Consider the following 20,334-nt stretch of genomic DNA (forward strand, 5'->3'; position numbering starts at 1 on the left):
CCTCTTGAGGATGCTTCAGATCATGATAGGTCCTCACCCAAGCAGGGGTTGTCCACTCCCACTTTGGATTCACTTGTTGTTATGCAAGCTAAGGACTCAGAGTCAAATTCAACAACTTTTATTGATGATCATCATGTGGAGGTATCTGTTCCTGTGATTGTACCATCTCCGTTGCGCTCTCCTCGGAGGGTTAAATCACACGCAGACACTAATGCACCAGTTCCTAATGTGGAGGTCTATGCTATTGTGATTGTACCATCTCAGTCGCCTCATACCTCCCCACGGAAGGCTAAATATCTTGGGGATGTTAAAGCAATATCGTTGGTCCTTCAAAATCACTTTTCTTCTCTTGATGGTTTGGAAACTACAAATGTGGGAGGTGATTCTCATATTGGAGCGTCAACTATTCTGCCTACCATTGTTGGAATTAATTCTGATCATATTGAAAATCAGGTTGTTTCAAAATTTTGGGCTGACTCTAATGACATGGAGGAGGATGGCAATGATAATGGGGAGGAAACAGTTCGCACTAAAAGAAAACCAGGGAGACCACCTAAGGGGACTGGTAAATCCAGGAAAACTGCTAAGGCAGTTCTCTCTACAACGTCGCAATGAAGGTCTCTTCATTTTTTTGGAATGTCAGAGGATTGGGAAACCACAAAACTGTGGAGATGTTGCTTAGTTTACTTAACCTACATAAACCTCTCCTGGTTTTTCTTGCTAAACCCATCATGTCGTACACTAATGCTTTCGACGTCCTTTTCAAATCTGTTAATATGCATTTGGTGGATACGTCTCCTATTGTTAATAAAGTTGTTAAGCTTTGGTGTTTGTCGGTTCCTAATCTTGTCCAAAATTTCTTGGTTAATGATCAATTTATCTCTGTAACTTGTCGTCTGCAAGAGAAAAGTTTTAGCTTTGCAGGTGTTTATGGTGCTAACACATACTTGTCTAGACGATTTTTATGGAGGGATCTTAGTCTCTTCACAGGGCCTTGTTGTATTCTGGGAGATTTTAATGTTGTGCTCTCGGCGGATGACTGTAAAGGGGGGGGGGGGGGGGCGTGGCTCCTAATCAGGCTTCTTGTAATGAATTCCTGGACTGGATTAATACTAATGATCTTTCTTGTATGCCTTTTACTGAATCTTGTTATACTTGGTGTAACGGAAGGAGAGGGTTGCATAGAATTCACAGAAGACTGGATAGGGCTTTATGTAATGGAGTGTATTTGGATGAATGGGAATCTTGTACTTATCAGCTTCTTGTTAAAAATTGTTCTGATCATTCCCCTATTCTTGCTAGTCTTGCTAGTAATTCTTTGCGGAAGGTTAGCAATTTTCGTTTCTTTTCGATGTGGCTTCAGGACACTTCGTGTCTAAAGCTTATTCATGATTTTGGGCTAATAAGGTTGTTGGTTGTCCTATGTTTATCTTGCAACATAAGTTAAAAAGGTTGAAACTTGAGCTCCGAGACTGGAATAAAAATTCTTTTGGTAATGTTCATAATGGAGTTCTTCTTAAGCAGGGCATCCTTCTTGGTATTCAAAAAAGCTTAGAGACTGCTAGTTTGTCTGATAGTGATGGACTTCTCTGTCAAGAAAAGATTGCTAAGGAGGAGCTTGATCATGCTCTTCACTGTCAATATTTGTTTTGGAAAGAAAGGGCTAGGATGTTATGGTTCAAGGATGGAGATCGAAATACTGCTTTTTTTCCATGCGGTGGTCAAAAGGAGAAATAATTCTAGTGGGATTCATCGTCTACGGATTGATAATGAGGTTACAGAGGATCCTAAAATCATTGAGGATCATATTTTGGACTTTTATAAAAATCTTTATGCTGAGTCTATTTCTAATGTTCTGGATACTGATAATATGGAAGATTTTATTGGTACTTATATTCCTGCGATGGTTTCCTCTAAGGAGAATATGATGTTGATTAAATGTCCAGATTTTTCTGAAATTAAAAATGTTGTTTTTAATCTTAACAGTAATAGTGCTCTTAGTCCTGATGGTTTTGGTGGTGTTTTCTATCATTCTTGCTGGGAAATTATTGGGACAGATGTTTGCAATGTTGTTCAACAGTTTTTTAAACAAAACTGGGTTCTCCATGGAATGAACAATAATGTGGTATCTCTTATTCCAAAGGTTCAGGGTGCTGATTCCATTAAAGATTATAGGCCAATTGTTGTTGCTAATTTCAAGTTTAAGATTATTTCCAAGATACTGGCGGATAGGCTTGCACTTGTGGCTGCTAGAATCATTTCTCCTAATCAATATGGATTTGTGCAGGGTAGACAGATTCAGGATTGCATTGGTATTGCTTCTGAAGCTATTAACATGCTTTCTAAAAAGGTTAGAGGAGGTAATGTGGCTTACAAAGTTGATATTCATAAAGCTTTTGACACTTTGAGTTGGAAGTTCTTATTATTAGTTTTAAAACGCTTTGGTTTTCACCCCTCTTTTGTCGGTTGGATTAGTACAATTCTCCGTTCAGTTATGTTTTCTATAAGAATAAGTGGTAGTTTGGTGGTTTTTTTCCTTGCAGTCGAGGGGTAAGACAAGGTGATCCATTGTCTCCTTTACTTTTCTGTCTTGCAGAGGAAGTTCTTAGTAGAGGTCTCTCTAAGCTTGTGAATGATAAGAAGATTTTAAATATGGCCAGTCCGCAAGGTTATCTCACTCCCTCTCATATTTTGTATGCTGATGACATATTTATATTTTGTAGGGGGGATATTAAGTCTCTTAGAAATTTGAGTTCTTTTCTTAAACATATGGTGATTTTTCTGGTCAATATATTAATAACTCTAAAAGTAGTTTCTTCACCATGGATAATTCTCCAAGATTTGTCACCATAATTCAAAATATTCTTTCTTGTAGTCATGGTTGTTTGCCTTTCAATTATTTAGGAGTGTCTATCTTTGTTGGTGCTCCAAAGTGTCGGTTTCTTCAACCTTTGGCTGATAAAGTTAAATTGAAGTTAGCATCTTGGAAAGGTAAATCTCTTAGCATGATGGGTCGAATTCAGCTGGTCAATACAGTGATTACTGGATCTCTAGCTTATAGTTTTAATATGTATAAGTGGCATGTTTCACTTATTAAGCAAGTTGAGCAGTGGTGTCGGAATTTTATTTGGACTGGTGATATTTTTAAAAAAGGTATTGCTACCGTTAATTGGGGGAAAATTTGTTCACATCTTGAGGATGGAGGCTTGAATATTATTAATTTTCATCATGAAAATAATGCATATCTTCTTAAGCTTGCTTGGAACTTTGCTTATAGCGACAAACCTTGGTCTTTACTCTTGAAAGCCAGGGTTCTTAAATCAAAATATGAATTTAGAACGGTTTATAGATCTTCCTCTCTTTGGCCTGGAATTAAGCAATTTTATTCTACCATACTTGACTATACTTCTTGGACTGTTGGTACAGGTTCTTTTATTAATTTCTGGAATGATAAATGGTGTTCTACTACTTCTTTAGCGAATATTGCAGGGTTATCTGATGGTGTTAGCATTCCGGATACAGTCTCTCAATTTTGGACAGGTTGTGATTGGAATATTCCCTTATCTTTACAGCAGATGCCTCATTTTTTTAATCATATCATGATTAGAGAGGAACAGGATATTCCTAATTGGATTCTAAATGAGTCTGGTCGTTTCACTCTTAAATCGGCTAGGACTTTTTTCTTGGAACCAGGAGTTCCAGGTGGTTGGGGTAAATTCATTTGGTCTTCATCTATTCCGCCTTCCAAAACTCTAGTACTCTGGAAAAAATTTCATGGGCGACTTCCTACAGATCAACATATTCAGAATAAGGGTTTGCATATATGTTCTATGTGTTCGCTTTGTGAAAAGCAAGAGGAATCTATTCAACATCTATTTTTTTGAATGTTCTAACGCACTGCATATTTGGAGTTGGGTTCGACAAATTTTTCTTACTTCTCATTTCTCTAATAAGGATTATCTACTTTCTTTTATTAAGAGTGATGGTAGTCCTTTGGTTAAATTGATTAAGCTTGCGGTGATAACCTTTTCTATATGGATGATATGGCGTATGAGGAATTATGCTAGATTTCAGGATAAGATTGGGGTTTCTAAGGCTATTTCGATAATTAAAGATTTAACTTGTCTAGTGGGAAATTCGTCTAAAGCTTCAATGAAGAATAATATGTTGGACTTCAACGTGATTAAGTTTTTCGGTATTAAGACTCGTAGTGGTAAAGTTCTTCGTCCTCTTCCTATTAGATGGGATTTTCCTTCACCAGGCTGGGTCCAAATTAATACTGATGGGGCTGCTAGGGGTATCCTGGTATTGCTACTTGTGGAGGTATTTTTCGTGGAAGTATGGGAGAATTTATTGGTGCTTTTTCAGCGTTTCTTGAAGTTCAAACTGCTTTGGTTGCTGAGTTTTATGGAGTTATACATGCTATGGAGGAAGCTCAAAAATGGGGCTTACTAATGTCTGGCTTGAATGTGATTCTGCCTTGGTTTGTGTTGCGTTTACTACTAGGACTAATGTTCCGTGGATGCTTCAGAATCGATGGAATACTTGTCTTAATTTTTGTGGGACAATCAGGTTTAGGGTAACTCATATTTTTCGTGAAGGGAATGCGTGTGCTGATAAGTTGGTTAATTTAGGATTTATTCATAGAGAATCATTTCATTGGTATAATAGACTCTCAGCTAGTCTGTTCTTAGAATTCTTTATGAATAGGTATAATCTACCTATGTATCGTTTGTGTGAACATATGGGTTTTGGTCTAGTCCCCCCATATTTTTGTATTTTTTTCCTTTTTTTTAATAATTTTTTTTTCATGTGATGGTAGATGATTGTTGTTACTTGAGGTGTCAGCTTAGCTGAGATGTCAAGTTGCATAGTGATGCCTAACACAAAAACTTTATAAAAAAATAAAAAAAAGTAACAACAATCATATGTCATCACATGAAAAAAAATATTATTAAAAAAAATACAAAAATATGAGGATACTAAACCAAAACTCATTACTTTAAAAATTACTTAAATTATTCTAATAATATTTCTTCCCTTTTTCACACATTCACCTTTTTAATTTATTTAAAATATTTTTTAGTTTTTTCTATAATTTTGAACTTCTGTTTTGCGTACGCCACTTATAGTATCATATTTTATTTTTCAATTTCACATTCAAGCAGTATATCTTCAATGCTATTTATGATAGACTTATGAATCATCACTCATTATTCCCGATCTATTATAATATAAAATAATTACACTTTTTTTTATAAATCACTATATGTTATTTTATTTATTAACTAATCTAACTAAACACTTTAAATTCAATTAACTAACTTACATCTAACTTAGAAGTTAAATTTATCAAGAACCTTTTCAAATCTTAATCCTGAGTGACTCATTTAATTAAACTGAAATCATTTTTCCACTAAAGTTCAAAGTTTTAACTGATTAATGTATAAAATCAAAGTATTTTTTGTTACCAAGAATCAGTATTTCTCATATTTTTTGGATTTGATCAAAGTTTTAAAAATTTAATCATTGAGTGATCTGAACATAAAATAATTATTTAAAATAACTATACAACAATTTAAGGTAAACTTGCATGGACTAGAAAATAATTTAATCATGATTCGAGTATTGGTAACAAAAGAAAAACACTCTTACACTATTATATTATTTAAATCTATTTTAATAAGTGTTACACATTTTTATCCCAATTTATTATCACGATTGTAATCTACCTGCGGTGTAACTGTAAACAACATACTATGTTAGTTAGAATTAAAACTAACATAAAAAATACTTAATATAGTTTTATAATAACTTATTTTGATGGTTGTAATTGACGAGTCACAATGAATTAGACAATACTATTTATTATGTCAGTTAAAATATTATCCTAAATTTTTGCATTCAGTAATACTTGTCATCTATTTTTTTCAGGTAACATTGTGCTTCTTAATGAAATTGAGATTATTTTTCTTGTTGAAGATGTGATTATTTTTTCTGTGGAAGATGTGATTTTATTGAAAATATTTAAATATAACTTTCTTTAATATTTTGGAAATGGTATGGTGATCCAACAACCCTAATTTTATCTCTTCACCAAAGATAGACAGTTACATTGAGATTATAGATCCTTTAAACTCATAAACACATCCGTAATGAGTTATTGTGTTGTAATGCTGTAAATTTGTGATTAAAAAATAAAAGTAACACTAAAAAAATAAAATAAAAACTAAAATAGTTAAAATATGGATAGTTAATTAAATTGATATATATGTTTTACTAATAACAAAAATTACTTTAAATATTAATAAATTTTTGTAGTTTTAAAATAATATTTAATTATATTAATATAATTATTTTTATTTTTATTTATACAATTAAGTTTTATTTAATGGTTATTTTAATGTCTGATAAAGCGTGTCATTTTCATTCATATTAAAATCTCATAGTATGAAAAGTATGGTGATCAAAATGTATGAATTTTGTTTTCACTATTGTAAAACTAAAATAAAATTTGAAAAAAAAATTAATTACATGATAATTTACTTGAATATGTAGGAACTAATTGAAAAAAAATAAGAGAAGACAAAATGTTGTAGCAACTGATTGAACGCAATTGCACAAAATTGTAAAATTGATATTATTCATTTTGATTTACTCAATCATATATATATAATAAAATTAAAATTACTGAAAACTATAAAATAAGAATATTAATATACATGTAAACTGACCACTAATACAATATAATATAATAGTAAAATAGTTTAAGGGTAATAAAATCAGAATTAATAATAATAAAATTTGAATTAATAACCAACCGATTAGAGAATAATTATATTAGAACTTGAATAAATTTAATTAATTTGAACTAATACAAATGATTTGAAATATATAAATTATTTAAATTATTATTTACAAATATTTTATTTAAATTATTTTTAAATATTATAAGTTATATAGTCTAATTTAGTTTAATAATAATTCGGTTTTTAAAAACTAAATTAATACAATTTATTTTTAAAAAATTAAAGTAATAAAATTTAGTTTTTAAAAACTAAATTAAAACAATAAATTCAGTACACTATTTTTAAATAATTTAAGTTTTTATTACCATTCAATTTAGTTAAATTGACTTCATAATTTTTTTTAAAGATCCCTTTCTATTACTATGGCTTAATAATTCACCAAATGGTTCATTTAAAAATGGAGTTGTTAAACGAAAGTAATACAAGTTTTTAAAATAGTGAATGAGGAAGCAAGTCTTGTAAGCATTGTAATTGAAAAAATGAAAGGAAAGGTAGATAGGGAGAGATTTTTAGAAAGTAAGAGCTGATCCCAAGAAAGCTATGCCCTTCTTAGCATCTATTAAGAATCTGTTTCTATAAGACAATGATCTATGCATCAATAAACTTTCTGAAAAGGAAAAAACATGGATGGTGATCTTTCAACTCATGCTGACTGTGACTTCTGCATCAGAGTTGAGACTCTCACAAATTTTATCTTCCTCAATTGCTCTTCAATACAAATCTCATTCACTAAACAACAATATGCTATACACAATAAAGTGCCTTTTGCTTTTAAATACACTGTCAGAATCATACTTAAACGATATCATATTTCTTTCTTTTTTTAAAAAAAAAAATTACACTCTTTGGTATATAAACACTAAATTTTGTATGAAATAATATTTATTAAAATTAATATTATAAAATATTTTTATCTCGCTTTTACTAGTAACATTCTTAAAATAAGATTTTGGTAAATTAAAATTTTAGAGGAAAAGAAATTTAAAAAGAGACTTACTTAATATTGAGTCATCACATTTAAGATATTTCTCTGCATGAAAATGAAATTTACTAATAACACAGAAGAAGAAACAAGTTCCTTCATGGGGAACTCAATTCATCTATAACTTTTATTGGGCTTGTAGGTTGTACGACAGTCCAAACAGATTAAATTGGCCCGTTTAAAGTCTGACACTGGACAATGGGACATAAGTCTCTGTCAACTTTCCAACCTTTGTTCTTCCTTTTCAAAAACAAATACTTCTTCCAATAAATATTAGACAAGAAAATATAGCTTCATCTTTTAATTTTATTTTTATTTTTAATTTTTACACAATATCTTTACTGTTCGTACTCTCATTTGAAGTTGTTGTTGGATGGTTTTACAACTAAGGAAAATGCACGAACAAAAGTTAGAGCACAGATTTAAACCAAAAGGAAATTAAAAGATGAAATTAGAATAATTTTATTATTTATCCTTTTCTGCAATGACAAATAGAAATTAACTATATCTCATAGCCATGAGAAAAATATCAATTAAAAAGAGTGATTCACTATGATAACAAGCCACAATATACGAATAAAGTTTCATTATTATTTTCTTTTGTCTCTAAAATGTTATATACTTTTATTTTTAGTTTTTAATAAAAAAAATTCTGCAGTTGTCAGAGTTACTGGACATTTTCTTTTCTTTTCTATTAACGTAATTAACGGTATTAGTTTATTTGATGATGTAACAAATTATATTGATATAATTATAACTAATGTTATTTAAGAATATGTGGAGATAATTATATTTTTAATCTCTCATCAACTTAGTTTGAATATCTTTGAAATGAGTTCAGGAATAGAAAATTTTAACTTAAAAGCAATAGATAGGGTTTTTTTCCTTCAAAACATTGGACTTAATTTATTTTAATGAAATCTAAACTTCTTTATTAATAGATATTTTTATATATGGGTTTGGATAAATTATAGAAAGATGTATTAAGAAGTGGTCTTTAAGCCGGACTCAACCTTATAAAACCAATTCATGAGGGTGAGGTTTGCACCTACTTATATACAATAAATTGTCTTATTCTTAATCTTTAGTCGATATGGGATCTCCAACAATTTCAAAACCCTTAACCAGTTTCATCATCAAGTCACATGTATTATAATAAATATCGAGGTTAATATTTTTACTTTGTTTTTATAATCATTGTTATCAGCAATTTATTATTTATCCAAATGGTAATTAATTGAAAAAAAAGTTATATTATGCATCATTTTCCATGGGAGCGTATGTGAGTGATGGGATTATTACTTGTTTGTGTGGGTTGTTTATTTTATGAAGAATTTGGCAGCTTTTAACAATGGCAACATTAATGTACAGATTTTGATGTTATCCCATGGCTTATTATTTGAACATCTTAAGTTGAGTTAGGGCAAGACAATGATGTGACCAGTTGGGGACCCAAAGCACTAATATAGGTATGATTAAAGATTCCCATCACACTCTTGGCCAATAAGAGGGATAATATACTAATCTCCATCTCATACTTTACATCTTCATTGCTTCCTATATCATATTCCACATAGAACGTCTAATCTTTCACTCACCAACAAAAACTTCATACTTCACAACCACACAAAAAAGAGAGAGGCCAAGCTCCAAATATTTGTCATCATGTTCCTCACTACAACATTTAAAAGGATTGTGGAAAAGTATATTTATTAAAATTTTATTTTGAATTCAAGTATGGATTAAAAATGGGAGGAGTGTGTGGTATATACACATTGGTGATCAAATGTAAGAGACGTAATTTATACAAGTATTTTTTTTATTAATAATAAATAAATAAAATATTTTAAAAGTGTGTTAACTCTTATACAAAATTAGAAGAATCTATTCATTATCCTGTTATAACAACTTCCCAAAAACCTAGAATGTGGTACAAGTATATGTAGGGCTTATAACTTATAACATCATACAAGTGGATGCTGTCGTTTTGAATCTATAACTTATTATGTACTGCTTATAGGAAAAAGCATGTGAAAACTACCAAAGAGACAAAAGACAACACTTCGGTACAAAATGTTAGAAAGCAGTTCCAAACATATGTTACGCAAAGGAAACTTTTCTCGTGTCTCTGTTATTTTTATAAGCTCATGATATTCTGCATTGGGAGGTGTCCATTGTAACATGTTTCGTGATCATTTTAATCATTTCCTCCTACACAAAAACAATAAAATAATGATTACCATGGGTTAAAACAGGAATGTGATTTAACATCAGCATATTACAATAGATGTGAAGTTGATATATGTATATGTTATAAGATAACATAAACATAAAACCAAATAATTAATTTCTATTAAGGGGCTGACAAGGACGTAACAACTTTGGTTGATTAATATCTAAGACGATTCCAACTCAATCTAGCAATAAAATAAAAAAAATGCACCACATAAATCATAGTTCTGTTTAAACTTTCTTTAAAATACATTGCAAAGAAAAGTATTAGATCATAATAAATAGAGTTTTTTTATAAGTAAAAAATAAATAAAACGAGATATTTCAGGTATCATAATTTTTCTCATACATTTTAGAATATTCTAACTTTTATATAAAAAGTGATTAAGTCAACTTATTCAACATCTAACCTACAAATATTTATCAGATTTTATAAACCACCAAACAAATTTTTAAGAATGAAAATAAATAAAAAGAAATAGTAAATCACATCAAAATCATAAAAAAATAGTAAAATTTATTTAATGACACTAAATAAAGTCATTAAATAAAAACCAATTTTAGAGAATAAAAATAATTAGTTAATATAGTGATTAAATTAGAGACATTTTGAATACTAAAAAGAATTTGATTTTTAAATTAATTTCTATTATTATTAAATAATTTCTATATTAATATTTAATTAGATAAAAAAAATTATTACCAAATTTAGAATTTAAATAATTAGAATTTAAAATTTAAATAATTGGAATGACTGTAATTAATAATTAGAATGACTGTAATTAATAACTTTCTTTCTACAACTAACACAATAATACTATTATTCAGACAGAACTTTCCATGCTTTTTAGAAGTTCTAAAATGGTAGAAATTTCTTCTCTGTAAATTTCACTGTCACCAGCAGATTGTTATGCCATGAGTCCCTCTAAAAAAATAGTAGCACTTCATTTTAATAGTATACCTTCAAATTTTATGTTGTTCTCACCCTTATGTTACTTTCAACTCTTAACATAGTTTTTTTTTTTTTCTTGCTCTCTTTCTTCAAGAGAGAAAGAGTGTGTATGAAACAGATGTAATTTATTTTTCTTGGTCTCTTTCTTAAAGAAGAATTTTTACTCGGAAAAACAAACGAAAACAAAAACATCTTAAATGATGATGTTGACCCGGAATTGAATTGTTGTCGATAGCTGATGGTAAATGTTAGTAATATTTTTGTCAGCAAACGAAGTGTAATAATAGCTTCACACTGATGCCACCCTGCCTAGTACTAAGTAGCAATCTTTGCTCCTAGCCCTGTCACCAATTAAAATACATAAAACCAAGAAAATATATAATTAACAAATTAACGTTCAAATCCTATCTTATACAAGAACTACGCACTGTATATGAATTCACATTTGATATGTTTCTTTGCAAACTGTAAGTAAGATTGAGGAATAAATGAATGAGTTTCTTTTCTTTTTGTTTTTTGTCAAAATCCAAATGCCAACTCATAAAGCAGATAGCAGACCAACGTCTCTTTTAAACTTTTTCAGCTCTCACTGTTGTGAAGTTCCAGTTAGAAGGTGTTCCCCATTATCAGAAAGAAGATAAACTCATTAACTTTGTCATTATGTCTGCTAAATCATGCTATCTCTCCACCTTATCAAAGATCAACATGATACTATTGATAGGATAAAGAAGGTTTCTCATGCAAATTTATATACATTTTTTCTCTTTAATCATCTAAGACGTCTTTGAAGATAAAACCTTAACGAAATTTTAAGTTTCAAAATAAATAATAACTCAAATACGATAGTTGATTGTACATATTTGAAAGAGAAATAAATGTTTGATTATGTAAAAAAAAGTTATGACTGAAAGCAAATGTTTATAGAATAATTAAATACTGTAAATAATAAAGATGTAATGTGAGATAAATAAAGTCGTTTTTATTTTATATATAAAAAGTAGTTTTGTTCTGTTTTTTCCGTCTAACAATGGATAGAACATAACAGTGTACAAGACTGTTTTCCAAAACTCTTCTTCCTTACCTTTCTATGCTCAATTAAATGATGGAAAGAGTACTTATTTTCAGTCCCTCCTTGATATTGTCACTTATCCACCACAGGTTCTTTAATATTTTTAAAAAAACTTTATCTAACCATATTCTCAGTACAAGAAAGTAATATCAATTAGACACAAACAACTCTTGAGCTTTTGCCAATAGTTCATAACATGATATCAGAAGTTTTAGGACTATGTTATTTAGAGTTAATTCTTATAGAATTAAAATACGTAAAATTCAATACAAAGCAAGATGGATCTGCATATTATTCGTGCTTTAGTCCTAAAGACTATTGTGTGTCAGAATATTAAACATCAAATCAGATAAAAGGCTTAAAGTATGTATATGGTAGTAGATAAGCATAATTTGATTGAACATGAGGGAAACATTTGCCTTAAAAAGCAGCAAACACGTAGTTTATCATGACAACCATTATTTGAAGACTGAGTTGGACATCTTGCTAACTTAGTTACAAACCTTTATCACAGATTGAGGTGTGGTCTGGTACTTGCTTTCGATTTGTCAAAAAATTTAAACTTAAATTAAAATAAGTAATTATAATAATAAAATAATTATAATTCAGTTGATAATTTATAGTGAGATTGAAATAAAATGAATAGTTAATTTATACTGATATATTTGTATTTAACTATCAAAATTAAATGATTTTAACAACGAAATTAAATTGATCTTTGTAAACAAATTTAAAAATCAAAATCAATCATTAATTTACATAAATTTAACAATCAAAATCAAATCAATCACGAATTTAACGATTAAAATCAACTTGATAATTATTTTGTATTGTTAACTATCAAAATTAAATTGATTGTTATTTGATTTATAATTTGTGACAAGTTTATTTCGATTGTTGAAATTTTAGTAAATAATTTTTTAGTACATGTTAATGGTCAATTTAATTGTAAAAGGTATTGTTCGTATTACGAAATAGAACTGAATAAAAAAGAATAAAATAGTAAAATAAAAATAAAAAATATGAAAATAAATATATTTTTTTTTATTAAAATCAAAACAAATAGTTTGAATATATATAAGTACGGCAGTTATTATAGGTTTAAGTAAAAAAGAAAAAAATCAATAATTAAATAATAGAATCATAACACACAGACAAAATAAAGATGGTTTACCTCTATAAAAAAAACAAGTGATATCCGTATCTTTAATAGTAGCACAAAGCTTTAAAAAAAGTTATTATTTCTGGATTGAACTATGAGAAAAGTGCTTCTAAAATATCTGCATCTATGTCCCTCTTTGACAACTTAGAACAAGCAAGGGAAAGCAAGAACCCAACTTTTTGTTAAAAAATATTATTATCTTTTTTATATCTGTGAAGCAAGAAGACCCATTTTCAGAATTTTCCCGTTCAAGAAATTTCATCAATTCTTATCCAATTGACTCGTTTTTATGTGTTTATAAATAATCACATTCTTTATTAACTAAAAACAATATTGGTAACTTAGATATTTTAAAATACAATAGGCATTGACTTTTATGGGAAAACGGGTTGTTTCTGATAAGTAATTTCTGCAAGCCATGTTTTTGTGAAGATGGAAAGAATTGTTCTTTAAAGTGTGAATTAATGAAATGTAATGGTTAATTAATGGAGAAAATAAATATTTTCTCTAGAAGGTTTAAATGCAGGCTGACTTTTACCACCCATAGGAGCCTACCTCCATAGAAAGGTTTAAATACAAATTAAAACAGCCTGCAACCATGTTATCAATGCCTAAGCCCATCTCAATGCATGCTCAACATTAATGAGACCTGTGTCAAAGAAATAAATGACAACCATTACTTCATCGTCATCTTATTAATATTACAACACACTTCACAATAAAGACACAAGTTAAGACAATTCAATAAGATAAACATTACCTTAAATAAAAATAACTAAACATTTTATATTTTATTTTTTAAAAATGTAACGAGTATCGCGCCAATAGTGAAAACAGAGTAGAAAGTTGAATAGAAGCCTTGGAAAAAGCAAAGGAGTCAGTCACAAAAGTTTCTATTCTCATCTCATCGAAAACTACTAAACTTGCTGTCTCTCTTCCCTTAGACCACTCTAATTATTACTACAACGCTTCAAATCCCAATATCTCTTTCAATTTCACCACCATAATCCCTGCTCAAAACTCGGGAGCCATTTCACCAAACCCAGCTCTGGGGAGGGACCAACCAAGTGTATTCGTTGTGATTTCTATTTTCTACTACAATAGGGAAATCCAATCCATTTTTGTTGTGTGCTGAAATTCTACTCAACTTTGTATGTAAACAATAACAAGAACAAAAATTAATCCAACTCGGATATAATATGGTTATATTATAATGCAGAATACTACTCTTTACTGATAAAAATAGCAGTAGTAGCCTCTTTACAAAATGTTGTAGTACAATTTGATTGGCATAGTTGCTGAACAAAGAGTGTGGCTGAGTTGGACTCGATAAACATTGAACCTAGAACGTAGAACACAGCACATAGCGCAGCTATTTCATAGTATACAACTTGTTAAGGTTAACAGCCCATCACGTGCAATGCTTTAGAACTCACGTGGCTTACGGCTGATGCGTGAATTGGACCTGGCAGAGAAGACGCCATTCCAGATCTCAGTGAAAGCCCTGACTATGACCCCATGATGGTGCGGTGAATTGAGCTGAAGGAAGCAACTGAGAAGGTCTCTGAGATCTTGCTTCGAGTATATCTCGTTCTCCAATATCATTTGCAGCATGGAATGTCTGAAGTCCAGATAAGGGTCATCGGAGTCTTTCTCCACTGCCACCCCTTCTTTCCCAGCTCTTCCCAGACCCCCCACTGTTCTGGCAGCCTTCAAGTATGAGTCTGACTCAGAAAAGTTAACGTAGGGAGAGAATGTGGTGTTGGTGGTGGCGGTGTCAGCCCATTGAGCTGAAGAAGAGGAAGAAGAGAAATGGTTGTAATGGTTTTTGTGGTTTTGGTAAGTGGGGAGGTTCTTGGGTTTAGGCTTTGGATGGAATATGCGAGAGAGCTTTGGCCCTCTGCAGGTGCCGCAGCCTAGTTTCACGGACACGGTGTTCAGAAGAAGCTTCTTTCTGGAGGCAGACATTGGTGTGTTTCCGTGAGTACTTGCTACGTCAAAAACAAAGAAAGCGAACAAAACAAGAACCCTGGTTGCCTTAGTCAAAGTAAGGTGTGTGTGTGTGCCTTTGGAAAGTGGCCTTTTATTTATGGGGATGGCTTTGCATGTGACTTTGAGTTAAAGGGTCCCTACATCACAATATACTCTTACTTCTCATCATCAATTCATCTTATTTTATTTTATTTTAATTCATACATATTTCCACTAAAATATTAAATAAATAATTAAAAAATACCCTTTAAATTTAATTCAACTTATTATCCTACATTCTAATACATTCAACTTATATATATTATAAATTTATCTTATTTTTAATTAAAATGTAATTCTTAAATAAATGTTTTATTATAATATTTGAATGGCAAAGAGGTAATTTGGGTAGAATGTGATCTGTGGGGGAGATTTGTTTTGGGATAAAAAAATGGTAGTGGAGGTATCTGGAAGATTGGGCATCCGATCACATGCATTGAGAATGAGAGGAAATTGAGTGTTTGAGAATTGATATGAAGTTGCTGGTTTGTCTAGTTGTGAAATGAAGATGAGTATGAAGTGAAGAGACAAAAACCCTACTTAACTAACTATGCATTTAATAATATATTACCATCAAGGACAACAAGAGCTGCCATGACAGGGATCAAGAATATGCATTTTTATACTTTTTCTTTCTATGCATATAAATGTTTTTTTTATAACATTCCACAAACATTTGCAGTGCAACCTACAAAAATACAAAAATAAAATCGTAAGGGGACACAATGTAACCATTTAGAGAAAATAATTGTATTTAGAGATAATTAAAAAATATAATTTGTTTGGAGAACTCTTTCAATCAATTTAAATCGATGTAATTTTTATAATTTAATCTACAAGTGATCAATTAATAAAACAATTATAGTAAAAATGCCATATATTCTTGAATAGTGAATTTGAACATGTTTGTTGAATTATTACAAATAAAGAATATATTTTACTTTAGAAAAATTGAGAAATAATTTGAACACTTATTAGAACATTGCTTGGGTACCAAACTTTAGTTCACATGGATTTCCAATAATGAGTAAGGTTAAAATAGAAAAAAAAGGTAAAAAAAAAAGCAAGTTATAACATAGTATATGCCTTTGATGAGAAGTATTCAGGTTGGAATCTGACATATTTAATTTGGTCTTAAATTGACCTAAAAATTTAAAAAGATTATTTCTTTGGACAATACACAAGAAAAGACAGGTCAATCTAATTCATTGAAATATTATATAAATATCAATATTGTGTATAATGAAATAATAAAACTACTACTTGTAGAGGTATTATTGTTAATTAATGCATAATTACTAAAATAAAGTTAAATTATTTTTTTTCAGAAATGAGACTTTGAGCTGAGATAACTTCATGTAAAACTTACCTAAAGTTCTCTAAAACCTAAACTTGTTACAATTAATTTGGCTCAAACGGAGTCAGTGAAATACTACAAGTTTTGAATACCATTGCCTTCCACTATTTTTTGTTTCGTCTAAGTACATTATCTCTTTTAAGTCAATTTTGACACTGTCCTTTTACAGTTCATTTTTTCTTTTTTGTGTGATTTAGAATTTTCAAGACGTAGTTGAATTATTAACATGCATTAGTCAAATGAACGAAATCCAGATTTCTTAAGCATTTGGTCTTGAATTTGAACTCAAAATCCATTTTAGCGTGTGAACATATTCTGAGAAAGAAGAAAAAGAAGTGTAATATTATCGTGAAATGCTTGAATCTAGGTTAACTCGCAGAATCATATCTATCACTTTTCATTTATAAAAAGTAATTAAAAAGGCTTGTAATGAATCACTGGATTAATATTATCACTTATTAGGAAATAAATATTATGAATGAAATTAATACTATTACCCTCATCAATCATACCTTTCTAAAGCATCTCTAGTGCTCTTGATACAAGCAACTTGATTAATTTTTCATTTCAAGTCTATTAACAAGTTGTTTAAATTACAAATATTTGTTTTTTCTTTAATATTTATATTCTCTCTTACAGTAAATACAAATGTGATGAGAAAAAAATAGTATTTTGTTGTTATGAGAGAGCAGTTGATTGTTTTGTTGTTGTGATGACGTTGATGTTGTTTGATTGGAAGTAACTAAGAAGCATGTTCGAATAAAAATGTTGGAGTTTGCAGCCATGTGTTGTTGTAGCAAAAGTGGAAACAAAAGGCAATGGTGTATGAAACCAACCCAACCCAACGTGGTGCGATGGAATGCATGTTTCAAACCGCAGAAACTGGGAAGTGGAAAGCACCTACCATTTCTCTTTCTCAAAGGTTTAAGGTTTCGGAATTTTATTGATGAATTAACGAAGGTAACTTAAACTACACTTGTCGTAAACAAGTGACAACCAATTAAATACAAGTTTCTTGTGAATCTAAACTCGATTTCGCCCTTTAAAATACATTGTCACACAACAATTGTGAATAGTATTCAGAAAATTCTTAAAAGCCACCACGGTATTCACGGGGGGCAGTTACAAGCTTATTTGGACTAACGTTTCTGATACACACTCGTGATTTTGGTTATCCTTTTCACCCATTTTTTACCTTTGTCATTCTCCACATTTTCTTCGTCGTTATTATAATATATAATAATAATAATAATTCATACTTTTATGAGATTGGTTTCTAGGTGCCAAAAAAAATATTGATTGTAATTGAACGGCTCCGATATATTTAAAATAATCGTGTATTAATGCTGATTATTTGTATATAAATTATAGGCAATGTTTTATTATATAGTAGTTTGGGAAATATTTATTATATATATAATATAAAATGATTGATTTAATACACTTTCATTTTAAATTTAATATATTAGAAGTATGCAAGCACAAGAAAGGTTAGATCCTTAAATCTTAAAATACTTGTACCACCAATTCAACAACCGGTTCCCAGACCTATTTGATATGCAATTCCTCTCTTCATAATAGGAATTAAGTACATATTGAGTCTAAATTCATTAATTGTCACATTCAACTCTCCTTTTCCTTGGTTGCATCATTGTTGATTAGCCAAAATGTACCATTTTCTTGAGCTATTATGTTCTCTTTTCTATTTAAAACGTCTCAAATATTTTAAAAATATATATTATGATAAGACGCATTCCATCACATCTATCGAACAGCAGAAGAGAAAAAGAGAAAAATGGACGGGCCAACAACCTGTTATCCTTTGTCCATATTTAAGTATAGGTTGTTTCTTTTTGTATCCTTACATTTTTCTTTATGCACCCCTATACTTTTTTAAATATAAAAAATAGTCTTATTATTTTTATTTGAAAAGGCACTATTATAGAATTTATAGAATGTGGGTTTCGTGACATCTATGGATTGATGGATCCGGGAATCTATAAACTTCATAACAAATAAAAATAACAAGATTAGTTTTGGTACTTTCAATTCAAAAATGTAGGAGTACAGGAAAAAAAAATGTAGGAATGCAGGAAGAAACACCTTAAATTTATTTGTCTTGCTGACCCATAGGGTCATATTATTTGTCAGAGAAGCCCAAACCAACAAAGAGTGGAAGACTGGATGTGGCTGTTGAATTTTGCACCCTCAAGCTTTAAAACTACACCCCTATGTGGTGATGAAATGCTAAAAATGGCCTCCTTTCAAATTTATAAACCAACCTTACTAAGGCAATAGCTTCCTGCACCATATCACTGCACCCAATTACAGGAAAAAAAAGACGAAAATACCCTTTAAAAAATGGGGTACATATAAAATTACATTCCCCTTTTCTGGAACACAATAATGTTTTTTGGATAAATTTTTCTAGAATGTATTATTTTAAATTCTTGATTTTTTTTTATCTGGAATGGGATTTTAATTTTTTTTCCGGATTTTTATATCTGGAACATAATAATTTCTTCCGAATCTACTTTTCTGAAATGCATTATTTTTAATTTTGGATTTTTATTTCCGAAATAAAAGGTATTTTCGGAATTTTTTAATTTATGTTGGATTCAGGTTCAAAGATGTTGGGTGCAGGAAGCAATTGCCCCTTACTAAAGTGCTATCGGAACAACAGTCTCTTAAGAACAGCCTCCAACTTGTCCAACCATATCGCTTGAAGAAGTTCATTTTCGTGTTTTACTTCATTATCGCTACTGCTCATTTATTTTGGAAGAATTGTTCCAAGACGTTTTAAGATTATACAATCCAAAACATATTTTAAGCTTTTTGTACATTCTAAATTATGTATCCTGATTTACATTTTTAAATTCAAAAATACATTATGAAATACACATTCCAAAATATATTAATACAAAATTGTGAATTTCAAAATCTATTAATACATTCTAGATTGTGATATTTGATAAAGATATGATTAAGACTAAAATGAATCATTTCAAGTCAAAGCTAGATAGAAACCAACCGTGTCGATTCATAAACAAATATTAGAAATAAGTTATAACTGAAATTGATACATATTTGTTGCCAGCAGCATGAGGACATGAGCAACAAGGATTTAAGTATTTAAGTCATTATTAAAGTGAGACAAATAGTTAAAAATATTTTTATTGATTCCATTTTACTCTTAAAAGTGTTTTAATACATTTAATAAACTGAATGCTAAAAAAATAATTTTAAAGCACTAGAATACTAAAAAACAATATTTCAATATAATAATAAAAAATTATATCAGACATACTTGTATAAATCGATATTTTTATTCAAATCAGAAGTGATTAATATTAGCAGGCAAGCGCGGTAGAAAAACGTTAATGTTCGACGATATTGTGGAGAAATGACAAAAAAGGTTCAACTACCTTCATCAACATATCCAATGGAGAAGCTTCAACGTTAATTACCCCATACAGTGTTAGTTTGGCCATGAGCTTTAGATAGTTATGAAAGTTGATGCTAGACACCAGTTTGATAAACGATAGAAACTAAGCTTTTTGAGAAACGTGTACTGAATTTCTTGAAAAATGGTGTAGAGGGTTCAAAATGCAGTTGGCGATTGTTCATACTTTTTATAACTGGGAGATGAGTGGTACAACGTCATAGGATGCAGTTGGCGATAGTTTACTTTGTACAACTAGAGGACGGTGGTACTAAGTCATAAAATACAGTTGGCGATG

The 20,334-nt window shown here is 29.9% G+C and overlaps 1 protein-coding gene across 1 annotated transcript; it reads right to left on the minus strand.

Moving 5' to 3' along the window:
• Nucleotides 1-14,384: 14,384 nt before the first annotated feature.
• Nucleotides 14,385-15,292, minus strand: LOC137814616 (transcription repressor OFP6-like). The gene has a single exon (XM_068617437.1). The coding sequence runs from the start codon at nt 15,172-15,174 to the stop codon at nt 14,632-14,634; it is 543 nt and encodes a 180-aa protein (XP_068473538.1). The 5' UTR covers nt 15,175-15,292; the 3' UTR covers nt 14,385-14,631.
• Between the last annotated feature and the right edge of the window lie 5,042 nt (nt 15,293-20,334).

The sequence above is a fragment of the Phaseolus vulgaris genome, chromosome 1 (genome assembly GCF_000499845.2).
Source record: "Phaseolus vulgaris cultivar G19833 chromosome 1, P. vulgaris v2.0, whole genome shotgun sequence".
Taxonomy (NCBI): Eukaryota; Viridiplantae; Streptophyta; class Magnoliopsida; order Fabales; family Fabaceae; genus Phaseolus; species Phaseolus vulgaris.

What these genes read in the sequence shown, in the direction of transcription:
- LOC137814616 (XM_068617437.1), bottom strand. Translation starts at nt 15,174, where the DNA reads ATGTCTGCCTCCAGAAAGAAGCTTCTTCTGAACACCGTGTCCGTGAAA.